This window comes from Poecilia mexicana, unplaced genomic scaffold (assembly GCF_051168715.1).
Source record: "Poecilia mexicana isolate PSO_F unplaced genomic scaffold, ASM5116871v1 scaffold_8, whole genome shotgun sequence".
NCBI classification, from domain to species: domain Eukaryota; kingdom Metazoa; phylum Chordata; class Actinopteri; order Cyprinodontiformes; family Poeciliidae; genus Poecilia; species Poecilia mexicana.
Genome location: NW_028263377.1, coordinates 7,410,278 through 7,424,283, shown reverse-complemented (window position 1 = coordinate 7,424,283; position 14,006 = coordinate 7,410,278). Strand labels below are relative to the sequence as shown.

The window sequence follows — 14,006 nt, the reverse complement described above, 5'->3', positions numbered from 1 at the left end:
GACTAGTCTGAAGGAGCTGAGTGGGTGAGTCGCTATAGGAGGGCTGCTCTGTGAGGCAGAAGCTTGGAAACTGCAGCTCCAAAGAGGAGTTTTGCACAGCTGAAAGGTTGCCATGGAGATTCAAGGATTTCTCAAACATGTATGAAATACCTGGCAACGCTCCAGGTCTGTATTTGATGAGGGAATAGACTTAGACTAATTTTATTGTCATTGCACAAAGACACAACAGTGAAATTGGCAACGAAATGCCAAATAACTTTATATCATCTTATAGTATTATAACATAATTCAACAAAGTGAATTTTACATGACACTGCCTCTTTAAAATCCTAAGAAACTACAAGTTAACATCAGTAAAACATTTATGAACAAGGATAAAATACTAAAATTACAGAAAACCCATCAGACTATAATATACACCCACAACATTCTTTTATACTGAAATTGATGGTTGATGCATAGAAACCTTTTAAATGGACAGATTGTTAGGAAGAATCCTGGTGCAGATAACTGAGACATTTTGGCAGTAAAAACTCTTTCGGTAAATAACAAAAAGCTGCAACAACATGACTGGCTTCATCCTGATTATTTTCAAACTTTTAGGGGATCCGCAGACATTTGATCAGGCGGTTTGGGGCTCCATGAATCACTTCAATGAGTTACTCTAGATGCTGTAGTTCCTGTAGGTTTCTCCAGACTCATCGCCACTGCAGTCACTGAACGATTGTAGAAAAACTGATTTATTACCACCAACAAGGGAAGCTATTTTCAGCGTAGGATTTGATGTCACTGGCAACACATGCCAAGCTGAAAGAAAGTGCCACTTAATGACGCTCTGACGTAGAGGTTGAGGGCGGGCCACCAAACCACACTCATAACTCCCTCAGTATTTGGCAGAACCGCTGAACAGACCCGCATCCGCAAAACCAACTATTTGTAACTCGTCTTTAAATAAAACCCAGCAGGACGATGGGCATAGAGGGAGATGGAAAAGGGCTTTAATGAGAGAAAACGGAACGGCAGAACCACATTAAAAAGAAGAAAGACATCCTGAAGTTCAGATTTTTTTTTTAAACCACTCTTTTTGTGACGTTTTAAGTTATAAATACAGGCAGTGCAAGGACATGAACCGAGGTCAGAAGGTAAGAATATTAGGTGATAAATAATCTCTATCTGTTGAAGGTTCATTTACCAGCCCACTGAGCAGCTCCAGAACTAGAACCAAGTAGGAAACATTAACCAGCTGTCCTCAGACACGACCTTGGGAATAAAGCAGAGAAAAGACGAGGGCAGTACTCACGTGCAAAGAATCGATTGGTCCTCTCGATCTGTGAAGGAAAAGGAAAACTGTCAGTATTTCTGGTTCAACCACAACAACAAACATGTTCTACTGATCCAGCTGTGGATCCATAATTCATGATGACAGATAATACTGCAATTATTACCATACCTGGGTTTACTTGTTCTAGAGCTACAACTAGCAATTACTTTAGTTATCGATTACTCTATCAATTAGTCTGATAATTGGCACATTCTGCAGATTTTTATGTAACCACTTTCTCATATTTTATAGAATATGAGAAATGCATTAAAATATGCAAATAAACTAATATTAATTTAAGTAAATGAACATTTTATTACCTAAAATCCAGTTTCATAGTATTACTTTAGTGAATGCTTGATCATTTGTAGCAAAGTCATAGGGCTGTTCTGTTGATTATATTTTAAATTAACTTTATATCAGATAGAAAAGGTGCTTGGTGGTAGATCTATTTATTTTTATTTTTATGGACAGAATTTGATCAGGTGAAGCTAAAATTGCCACTTGAGTAGTTTTGGGTAAAACATATACAGACAAAGAAGGCTTGTGTTTTTTTTCTCTTAAATGCAAAATGCTTATATTTTTTCATACAATTTTGGCTAAATTATACTATATATTATATTTTCTTTCAGCAAATAGCCTGTTTTTTTTATCTCTTTACTTCAGCTCCATTAATAAATTATGAATAGATGACATCCTAACTTGATGCTTCAAAGTTGGGCTTACTGAGTGTTGACAGTGTGTTTTACAGTCGCCGCTCAGCCTGGCACAGAAACTCTAACAGGTCAAAGCCGTGCTGCGTGCTGACCCGACGCTGACTGCCAGAGCAGTAACCAAAGCTCAGACAGCTTTCATCTCCGCAGACTTCCCTCCAGGTCCAGATGACAGGTTTAGTGTTGCCCCCTGAAATGGGTAAACTCTCAACTCTAAAACACCTCCTGTGCACCACAGTAGGCTTTAAAGACAACATTCAACAAGAAGACAACGTGTTTGATACGTTCAACGTACCGACCGCCGTTTCTCATTTCACTAATGAGCGCGCAGGCTGATTACGGTGGGGAAAACATTTATTTTACATTGTTCTGGTTACTTTGTCCTAAGTTTTGTTTATAGGCATATTGGCAATTAAAAGAGCCAAAAGTAGAATATTTTATTTCATCAGGTAATTTTAATTTGTATCAACAAGCACATTAAATAAACCTTGAACTACTTATCTAAATACAAGATAATGTCTCAATAAATTTCAGGTACTGTCCTGGAGATCACGGTCCATGCATTTTCAAATAATTAAAATCTGAGTCCCTAAAGAGTCTGAGTACTAAAAATCTCAAGCTGCATTGCTTGAAATACAGCAATAGAGGCTTTGGACAATATCCTGGTAATCTAGCAAATCTAGTTTTCTACACCAATATGTGTTTTTCACCTTTTTACAATGACAAACGTATCGAATGGAAGAGGAGTGTGACGCCTACAGCTCCCTGTCTGTGTCATTTGACCTTTCCTGTCTGCTGCGCTCAGATGTCCCAGCCGTCACAGAAAGCAGCTGAAATGCCATCATTGAACTTTATGGCATTTAAAGCAAAGAAAAAATGTTATGAAGCAGGAAAACAGTGTTTTTCTAAGTTCAGTCCACATAAGGTTATGTGGACTAAAGTCTTGGTGGACATTCACTGAAACATGACCCAGAACAGCTTGGCTTTGTAATACACAGATAAAAATGGACAAACATGCTAACATTAGCCTAGCATTTCTCAAACAGCAACACTGGTGCACTGTATTGAGACAACAGTTAGGACAAAATATTGCATAATGTAATAAATCTCTGGCTTATTGACTCTGGTACCGTGTGAAAAATTCTGATAGAAATAATTTTTTTAATAACATCTCATGTTCAAATGATGTTATGTGTTAGCAACTGAAGGCAGATGCTAACACATACATGTTCATGGTAAAAGACATTGCGGACAGGCTTTGTGTTGAGCTGTAAACGTCCCATCGAATGAACGTGTCCTTGAAAGCCTCATGATCTGAGCGGGTTATCAGAACTGACAGATCCACAGACATTTCCTCACACCTTCCTGGTGGCTCAGACAGCTTTAAGGTGTTATCTTTCACCAGAAATATGACCTTTTACTCAAACACTGAAGTGTAAACCCCTGGGTAAGCGGCTAAGGTTTGTAACTAAGGTGGCGCAACTTTCGAAAATCTTGTGATTGTTGTTATAACTTTGGTAAATACTGTGATGACAAGATCAGTTGTGATATGATTATCACACACACTGATGATATGCCCAGACTACCTTTTAACAAGTAAATCTGCCTAACTGTGTACATCAGAAGATTATTATCCAATAAAAACGTTTCCATTTCCAGTGAAGGTCTGTTTGTACAGTGAACGTAAACCAGTCAGGTTGACACATCTGCAAAAATACTAAGAATAAAACTTGCAAGCTCGCGTTCAGAATGATGAATGAGCTGCTTATTTTAAAATGTGCTGCGTCCCCTGATAACAAAGCTTGATTACTTTTCCTGTTCTTATTTTGTAGGCAGCTCTCCACAGGCCTGATGGTGATCAAATGTTCGGGAGACTGTGAAATCCACAATATGCTAATCAAAGTCACATCATCAGCTAAGAATTACATGATTGAGCAGAAGAGGAATTTAATCACTAACCTCATCCTCTGACACTCACATATGTTTATAATCTTTTTAAAAAAAACAAATTCCTCTGTGACTAATTTAACAAATTTGACCTTCGGTGCTAAAAAAAATAAAAAAAAAAATAAAAAAAGTTCCGTTAATGGAAGAAAGTCCCCACATACTCTTGTGAGGTTTAATAAAATATAGTTTTATGAAAACAATTCTTCTGATTTTGTAGAAAACAGAGCTGAACCGTAAGTGGTTGTCAGAGTAATAACAGCTCTACTAAATTATTCTCATTTATACTTTTAGGTAGCTAACTTAAAGTAAAATAAAAATATTCTTTGAATGTAACTTATCAGGTGAAATGATCCATGGAAACACTTGGTTCTGTTTGATGCGTGTATCTAATATGTGCTGGTTCTTTGTACTTGGATCATGTTCAGTCACATCGCAAAGTAATTTGTTTTGCCATGTTACAAAGATTCAGGTACTTAATCGATGCAGCATTTGTTATTCGACTAATCATGAGAGATGAACAAAAAATAGTGTAGAAAGTGTGCGTTGTTTTGGAAAAATGTTTATAGAAAATCTAAAAAGTGTGGTGTATTTATAGTGAAATTGTAAAACCACTGCAAATCTATTTATGTACGTCTACCAGCTTTCGGCATCTATTGGGTGGAAGTTTTGCCTATTTTGATTTAGCTGAAGTTCAGCTGGATGGACCAACACCTCCACCTTTAGATCAGGTCACAGAGTCATAAATATTAAAATTCATACTGGCCAACTCTGGCTACCCCTATTTTACAGAGGCACTACAGCATAATTTCAAATTATTTGTGTAAAAATGAGTCTTTTTGTTGATTTTTTTTATTTTTCATAGATCATGTCTAAAATATTCAAAAGAAATGCAGCTTTTGAAGCTGAAATATCTTTAACATTGGATTGGATTGACGTTTGCAAACCAGCCAATCCAGAAGCAGCGTTCATGTTCCTTGGTGCTGATTGGCTGGACCGCAAGAGCAGAGACAAGGAAGACCATCCGAAGATGCTTTCCACTGTGCGTATATTAATGCATGTCGATGTATATCAGGGGTTTGAACTATTAAAACAAGAAGTTATAAGCTTTTTGGGGTCTAAAAGTTAAGCTTTGACTTTATCTGTTCAACCTCCTTCCACATGTTTGCTGTCTCTCTTACAAACTGCAAACATCTTGTACTTTTCTTTTTTGCCAATCTTCCATAAAGGTCTGAATCTCAAAAACAATATACCACATAGTTCAGAACTACTCTCTACTTTGTGTATAATATAGTAAACATGCAGAAAAAGCTCAAATAATGTTGCAGGCCGCTGTGGAGAAGCCCCTGGATCCAGTTTACCCAGAATGCCTTGCTAGCAAGGCTGGAGTGAACCAATAAAACAGAACACGTTCCTCCCTTCCAGTAGCTTATTACCGCCTCAGTAAATCTTCTCTCCTTTTGTGTTTCACCTTTCCCTCAGTTGCCCTCATTTCCTTTTTTTTTTTTTTTTTGCCCCATGAATGGCGGAAGGGCAGATTACTCCTAAAACTACCACCCTGACTAAAGAGATTAGAAACATGCCGTTTCTCTGCAACACATGGTTTTCATTTGAGCACCATTATTGGTTTTAGCTTCTTTTATCATTTCCTCTACAACTCGCAGCCAATTATTCAGGCAGACTGATGAACTTTGAAAACAAAGTCCCTGATACGAAACTGCGGCATATATCAGGGCCTAACGTTAGCAGGAAGTTACAAAAACAATGTTTTTTTAGTTTTTGTTTTGTTTTCAGATTATGCAGCATTTCCAGATGTAGAGAGCGCAGGTGGCCATAAATGTCAAAGCGCAGGCTAATACAATAAAGTAGGTACTTCTTGAATTTCATTGGACGACATGTCAAGCTTTGTGACTCGTTGACAGATGTACAGTCATGGAACAAATGCATAAATCTGTTCTTTATTATATTTTTTGCCATTTAGAGTTCCCTTTTCTGCTAAATAATCTATCCCAAGTCATGAATTTCCTTCTTGCAGCCACTCACCACTAAACTGGAAGGAAATTCTAAGAAAGAAAAACAAACTAAAATATTTGGTTGTAAGTAGAGTTAATTACACATGATTTGTTTTAAATGTGCTAATGTCCTTAATTTGTTGCTAAACACTGTGACTTCAGATGGGCAGATCGTGAAACTGCCTTCGGCAGCCACGGATCGTGGATCCAGAATGGGAGAGAAAACATCCAATTCAACTCTCGACAAAGAAAGCCCCGAAGATTCCCAACCACAGCCGCAAAAAAAAAAAAAAAAAAAAAAAAAAACATTCCCCACATATCCAGCCGAAACCAGACCTTACCCGGGGATGGGGGGGAAAGAAAAACAGATTTTTACCACACGGACCCTCATTGCACTCATTTGTTGTCAATAGTTGCACTGTTAAGCACAATCGGCGAAAAAAGTTTCTTCCCAGATTAGGGATGAATTACAATTATTATCACAATATGGTTTGGATGATGCTAAACCCTGATATGAGAAAAACAAATCCGTCAGTCAAACTATTAGATCACACAGATGATAAATAGTGACTGAACTTCAAAATAATCTGCAGGCCAAACACAACACTAAATAAAAATAGGTGTTGAGTATTGAAACGTTAGACCAAGATTCAAGGACTAGTGACTGGACGAGCGGTACTTTAAATACATGGCACATTTCCTTTTTATATATTTATAAAAAATACAGAACAATGTGACGGGGAGCTCTGTTAAACAATCAGTATTTATAGTCATGAGTCAGGATTCATTCATTTCATTATCCGACAGAATCAAGAAGACAACAAGGATAACAATAACAAATGGACAATGACAATGGCTGACAGTAATTATAAGTATATTGCAAATGCAAATCAATCATTACATTGGTATTCATGGAGGAGGGATTAGCACAGCAGCCTGTTAGCGCAGCATTTTGTTACTTTTTAGACTAAGAATAAATAATGAACAATGTGAACAGCAAACGTTAAAAGAAAGCATTTAGGAGAAAATAAGTCATTAACTTACATGTCTAACTGAACTCAAATGTTGGCAGAAATCAACATAGAAAGTTGTTTTGCAGCCACGTCTTAGAAACACATTTACAACCAAATTACCCAATCTTTAACGAGGGCAGCCATAATAAAATCCATCGGCCTTTTGCCAATTATGTAGTCAAACCGTAGCTTTCACAAGCCGAGGAAGTTTTGATTCATACAGGATGACTTTGCTTTAACGCTCCGTTGGTTTAACACCTTATCGCCAATCCAAAATCCAGATAATTTGCTCTCTACAAACATGCATCTTGTTTAATCCATCATTTGACTCTGAAATCCTGGAAAAGCTAGCTGTTGGCTGTTAACATCTCCACAATCTGCACACTCTAAAATGAAATCCATGATGGAGCTTAGTCTATTTTGCACAGAATAATGGGCAAAAATTGGACACCTACCCAAAGACTTGCAGAAAAACATCATTCTACAAAGTATTGACTCAGAGAGGATACAATGCACAGCAAACATTCACAATATCTATTTGTAGCAAAAAGACTTGGAAAAACCACACAGAATTTTCCTCGTATAGTTTTAAAACACATCCTAGTTTTACATTCTGTGACAAAATGTGAAGAAACGACACAGACAACTGTTTCTATAAGGAAAACTAAAATTTTCAAATTCACTTTTACTAACCCCCCAAAATAGCTACTTTATGCTAAGCGACAAAAGCTATAAAACAAAAATGATAAAGACGGTTGGCTTCACAACATGACGTTTAATCTTCTGGGATCCTGCCAGTTGGATGTACCACAGTTTTTCCACAAAGTGTTTGCGCAGTTTGCTTCATAAAAGAAGTCATAAAACGCAGCAGCGCACAGTGAAAATCCAAACGTCATGGCAACCTCCGGACACACATGGGAAATCCTGAACGCCAGCCAGTGGCCGCTCTTACATAAACTATTATGTGTTGTTCAAATCGGCTAAGCCTCGCCCACGGACACACACGTTCACGCAAACCTAACTCCCCGATCGCGGTGGAATACGACGACTGTTTTAGCACAAAGGTGAAATGAAAACGTCGCCCTGATTGCTCGTAAAGAGTCGGAGCAGAGGCGGGACGGAGTCCAGGGCTGCTTTAAAACCAGATGACCGAAGCAAGTGAGAGTGAGACAGAGCTCATTCACATTGCCAGACAGCAGAAGCAGAGATCTGGAGAGTGTCCTGATCTGAGACCTGCAGAGTATAAATGTCACATTAAGCGATAACAACCGTGAAAACATCCAGCCTGTTTGTAGGGATTAAGTGGACACATCATTTTGTATGTTGTTTAATAATGGAATAAAAAGCTCATTTCTATCAGGAAAAAAGTCAACTAACTTCAGAGCTAAAACAGGGAAAAAAGCAATGACATTTCTCATTTATTATGATCAAATAAGTTCTTTGATTCACTTTAGTCTCCCAGACTGCCAATACAGTTTGAACTAGAAATGCACCGATATAAAAAAAAAGTTAATTTTGCTGGTCTAAACTCACCCTTTTTTTTAAAGGATAATTTTATTTACAGAGACTTCATAATTCATTTAATTTGTTGTTTTATTTATTTTGGAAATTTAAAATGTCTTCAGGTTCCAGGATTAACATTAGAATGTTTGTGACAATAAGATTCACATATCGGTTGATAATATTGGCCAAATGGTCGACTTCTATCGGCCGATACAGATGTCAGTGCCGACATGTTGTATATCCATCGTTTGAACCCTGATGAATTGCTTCAAATGTGGAAAATGTGACTTTGGTGTAAAAGCAATCAAAGCTCTGCTCTATTATGCTTAGATTTTCCACTGCCATCAACAAGGAGATTCTTAAAAATTTGCTAATTTTTCCTATATATGCAACAGATGCAAGAGAACATGGAAAAAACACATTTTGCTTTAAACTGAAGTCTGAAAATCTTTCTTCAATCAGTCCATCTGCATGCGCAATTTGGAGATGTGCATAATTCACCATCGCTAACAGCTCCATTACACAGGAAACGTAGCGAATAGCATGAAGTTCAGTCATGGCACTGTACTTATTTGCTGTTCATTTCTACGACTCAATGAGATTTTTGTGGGTGTAGCTGCAGGACCTCTAAGAGTTACAATATATTAAAACACTTGTAGTCCTGTCAGCCTGGTGTGGGCGTAATGAGGTCGTAGCCTTGGCCTTTGAGCAGCTGCCCTCTCCTTCATCAAATTATCTGATGAATGAATAGTGTGCAAATACCACATGTAAAATATGAACTGACACTGTCGCTACCGGGCTCCTGTTTGTAGCCGATAATTAACAAGCACAATCCCACCACAACAGGGGTTTTTTGCTGTTGCTGTTGTTTTTGAGTGCTCAAAACAGTCATGGAGGTCTCACACTTCATCAAACATAATGGGGCTCAAACTGCTTTCTTTTTGCACCCCGACATACTTTTCTCAACACTATGCACAGACCACCCATGCTGAAACTGGTTTTTAATGTCGTGGTCGTCGTCTGGTGTGAAGGAGGGAGGAAACTACTTTTCCAGACAATCATGTATAATTTATAGAGAAATCGACTGTGAGGAAGAAAACACAGATATGCATTCTTTAAAATCTAAGTTTATTTTTACAAAGAGCCTTGCGTTCATGAGGCAGAATCAAATCAGTGTAAAATTTCAAATTTGGACCGAATCCAAACTTCATGCTGACATGGTATGCGATCTCAAACAATGAGAAGTTTAGCCTACATTTGGAACTAAATACAGCTTTAATGCAGATGATGATTTACAAAAATGTAGATATCCAACTTAAGTTTTTTGAGAAAGGAAAAAAAGAAGTCCAGTTGTGAAAGAATGTAAAACTCATTTAATAATAAATAGCTGTCTGTACATTCAGTGAGTATTTTTTAACATGAAATAATATTAAACCTCTTTTCACATGAATGCAATCTGGCAGTATTTAGGGTTATTTAGGGTATTCAGAAGTTATTGTGATAAACGATAATATTATTGTTTGACAACATTTTCAAGTAATGTAATGGTAAAGGTATAATAAAACAAGAACACATTCTCAAAGATAAATAAACTTCAAATTCTGAGGAAACCAAACCTCATGACTTCTGTCTTTCAGTTTTGGTAGAGAGAGAGGAAAGAGAAACATGATAAATTATCCAAATGGAAATTATTGAGCCCATTTTAATTGATTGTGTGATTCATTCTTGTCTGGAGGACCAGATTTGGCACCTGGGCCTTGAGTTTGACAGACATCTGTTGCTCTAAGGTACAATCATTTACAGCCACTGAGTAACTCTGTTGAACCAGCTGCCAATTAGGCATTCACAGGGCAGAAGAAGAGAAGGCCAGGACGCCTGGTTTAACTCACTCTTTGCACACGGAGCTCTTTGGTAAGAAACAAGCATTGTTTTCAGCAACAACAACAAAAACGTCACAGTAAAAGAAAATACAGGGATGGGTTGAGGTTCTTTTGTTTCTATTTATTCAGCAGTTCTGGCTCTTGCCAATCAGTGACAAAACGTCTGGAGTGGCGTTGTGATATATGACGGGGGTTCGAGTGGTGCAACCTTCTCACACGTCAGCAAATCACCAAATGGAGAGGCGACAGTAAATTCCTCTGCCATTCGCAGGATGCTCCCTTGTGGAAGGAAATACTTCTCAGGAGAGCAAAGAGGCAGAGGCAGAACGGGCGTGGTGGGAAGGTATCCGATAACAGAACGCGGTGGGGAAAACGGAGATATCAGAGAGGAACACCAGCGATGCCACAAAGGTTGAAAATAGAGAGAGGGAAAAAAGGAACAAAATGGGAAAATACGCATCAGCGGATGTGGTCAACCCAACAGCTGACCTGTTGGCAAATAAATCTTTAGAAACGTTCCAGGACTTGTGACTTAGTAGCAGATTGTGATGCCAGTTGGCAGCTGGGATCAGGGACAGAAATAGACGCTCATAATGGGTGGTGGAATGTCTCCACCCTCGAGGAAATGACAGCAGAGAACGGGGAACCACCTGGGGGAGCGTTTGAGGGGTGCAGACAGATCCAACACACACGCAGCCAGAGACACACACACAGATAACAACGTGCAAGTCTTCTATGATTTTAATCATAATTTAAAAGCTAAGTTCTAGTAGCTTTAATAAGCCAAACTTTAATGCAGTCTCAGTTGACCAAACTAAGAGACACAACTAGGGATAAAGAGTTGTAAGCCTTTTTTTTTTTTTTTTTTTTAGAAAAACGTTGAAAGATGCAAATTAGGACTGTTGTTAAAGAATATTTTTGTAATCGACTACTGTATCGATTTTTCTTACAATTAATCGATTAATCGGATGAAATAAATTAAATTCCTTTATAAATAAGAAAATAAACATTGTATTGCTTAAAATCCAATAACAGCATTCCTTCAGTGAACGCCTGACCATTTGTAGCTAAAAAAAAAAAAAAATCGACATGTGAAAAGCTCGTCGGACCGGAGTTTGCTTTTTTGGCCTGTGACAGAGTTCAATTGCGTGGTCACACCTCCCAAAACGAATTAGACTTTCTAGACAAATGAACGAGAGTTAATTTAAAACGGATTATACAGGGTTGGTGTGAATGCATCATGACATCGAACCGGCTGCTTTCGAAGCAAACGTTTCCAGTCATCTGAGGCTATAATACACGTTTCCATGTGCAAGAAGTTGGTCGACTATGAAACACGGATGTGAAGCAGATCCATAAAAGAACTCAATGCCGCTTAGTGATTCCCCTTAAAATGCATTCTTTAATTATTTTTCAGTTTATACAGAAAATATGAGTTTGTAAAGAGAAACAAAGGCACTGCTATATTTTTTAAAATGTTATGTTTTTCTCTATTTTAATAGCTAATTACTTTGATAAAGTTTTCTTTATCTTTTGCTTTGGTTTAGTGTTTCATTGCTTCCCATGTGTTTTTATGAATGGAAACAAAAACTATAATAACTTGTTTTAAATACTGCATAATGGTGTGGACCTTAGATGGTTTAATGCAGTTTTAGCTTCTGAACTATTTCCCATAATAAACAACCCAACTTCAAAGAATCTGAATTACCAATTCAAGTATTTACTCACTGATAAATCAGTTTTCATACATCTATGTTGATATTTTTAGTTGCCAGCTAGTTCTCCAAGTGGTAAAGTGAACCTGAAGGCCAGCCAGTTTCTTACTGTTCAGCACAAATGTACAATAAACTTCACTTACGGTACAAAACCTTTAGTTCATGGAAGATCTATGACGTGAACACAGATGAAAATTTGACAATGGCTTTGAAATTTCCCTGAAGGAAAATACAATTTAGAAAGTTAAGTGAAAACAGTGAAGAAAGGATGACTGCACATGTGGCAGGTAAAATATTTCCCATATTACATCGATTTACTTTAGTCTGTGTCCTGTCAGCCTGGATTTGACTTCTAAGACTTGTGCTATGCTGAGCTTTGCTCTACAGAAAAAAAATCAGATGGGCTTCTGGAGTCTTTCCCTTTTCAAGCCCCACAAAGCACATTTTTCAAATGCTTCTCATGCAGGGGTGAAATGAGAAAAGTCTGGAAAGAGAAAAAAAAAAAGGTGGGGGACATAACAGACTGGGGAAGAGAGACTGGTGTAGCAGAGAACCACATGTTTCACAAGCTGGGGTACTGGGAAGATGAGATAAACATCACTGGGCTTTAAAGACGAGTCTTTCTTTGAGTCAAAATTAGATTAGCTCTGAGAATCTGTTCCAGCCATTCTACAATGATGTAATGACACTGAAGTATTTGTGGTAACACTGAAATGGAAACGTATTTAACCCCCAAATTGAACTGAATGGTACTACAGATTCTGAAGGTCGATAGGCGATAAAGAGAAAGGCAGAGATCGTCTAAAAAGATTGTTCACACAAACTCACAGTGCCGCATGCAGACCGGAGAGGCTCGGCCACACGCAGACATAACCTGCTGCTTTTTGGTTCAGAAAGCAAACACCGGTTCCGACAAAAACTAACGGCGGGAAAACATTCGGCCGCTTTCTCGTTTCCCACAACATGGAAGGAGGGCGTTCCACTCTGTCGCTCATCACAGCATCATCTATCATTCTGTCCAAACACACCGCGCTGAGCTGAATACTTTTGGCAAGAAGAGAAGGTTTATCAAATACGATGCTTCAACTTTTACATAAAGTTCCTGAATTAGGGTTCCAGAGTCTCTTGCATGTTTCTAACATAAAGCAAAAACACTAGAATAAACTTGTAGAATGGAAAGGAACCAGTTATAATCTTCTTGGCAGTAGATTACAGACCACATGCTTCAAACTCGAGACCCGCCGTAGCTTTCTATGTGGCTTCAAATTACATTAATAAGTCCCTCTAGTTTTTCACAAATCTGAAAAATTCACTCAAAATCAACAGATCCCCACATTTCTTTCTGATTTTATTGAAAGATTTTCTCAAAATCGGTCAAAAACTTTGGGTTTTATTGAATGCTGCCTCAGCCTCGCTTGATGTCAAGTTATAGTCCGTGACCTAAACAGCGATTAATAAAAAGTCACATTTAAACATATTTTTATGATATTTGCACTAATGTGCAAATATCATAAAAAATTCCTTACAAATATTTCTAAATTAGCACCACAAAATCGGTGATTTTGATTACAAAAAACCACAAAACAATCACACAATCCTGGAGGGAAAACTATTCATTAACAGTTTAGTGGGTTTTATCAATATATTCTGGCACAACTGAACGTTCAGATTTTTGATAAGGCAAAAAATGAAGCAGAGTTTGACGCTCCTGTTACGGAGGAATCAATTTTCATGGACTTTGTGTGTCTTTGATTTCTGTAGGAATTGTGGTCTACTCCTTAAAACCTTTTTTCAGTTTATTTATGTTTTGAGGCATTTGAGACCCATCAGGTCTCGACTCTTTCCTCTTTTTAGTGGATGTGCTGCTGTGATCAAAGTCCCTGTTGTGTGGCATGATCCAATAGT

At 37.8% G+C, this 14,006-nt stretch overlaps 1 protein-coding gene across 3 annotated transcripts in view; it reads right to left on the bottom strand.

Annotated features, from left to right (window-relative positions):
- Positions 1–14,006, bottom strand: part of LOC106931388 (myosin-10) — a 73,388-nt gene that overhangs the window by 32,980 nt on the left and 26,402 nt on the right. For all 3 annotated transcript variants that reach the window (XM_088008137.1, XM_088008138.1, XM_088008139.1), the window contains exon 4: positions 1,301–1,328. In XM_088008137.1, coding sequence (XP_087864263.1) covers positions 1,301–1,328 — 28 coding nt within the window. The remainder of the gene's footprint in view (positions 1–1,300; positions 1,329–14,006) is intronic.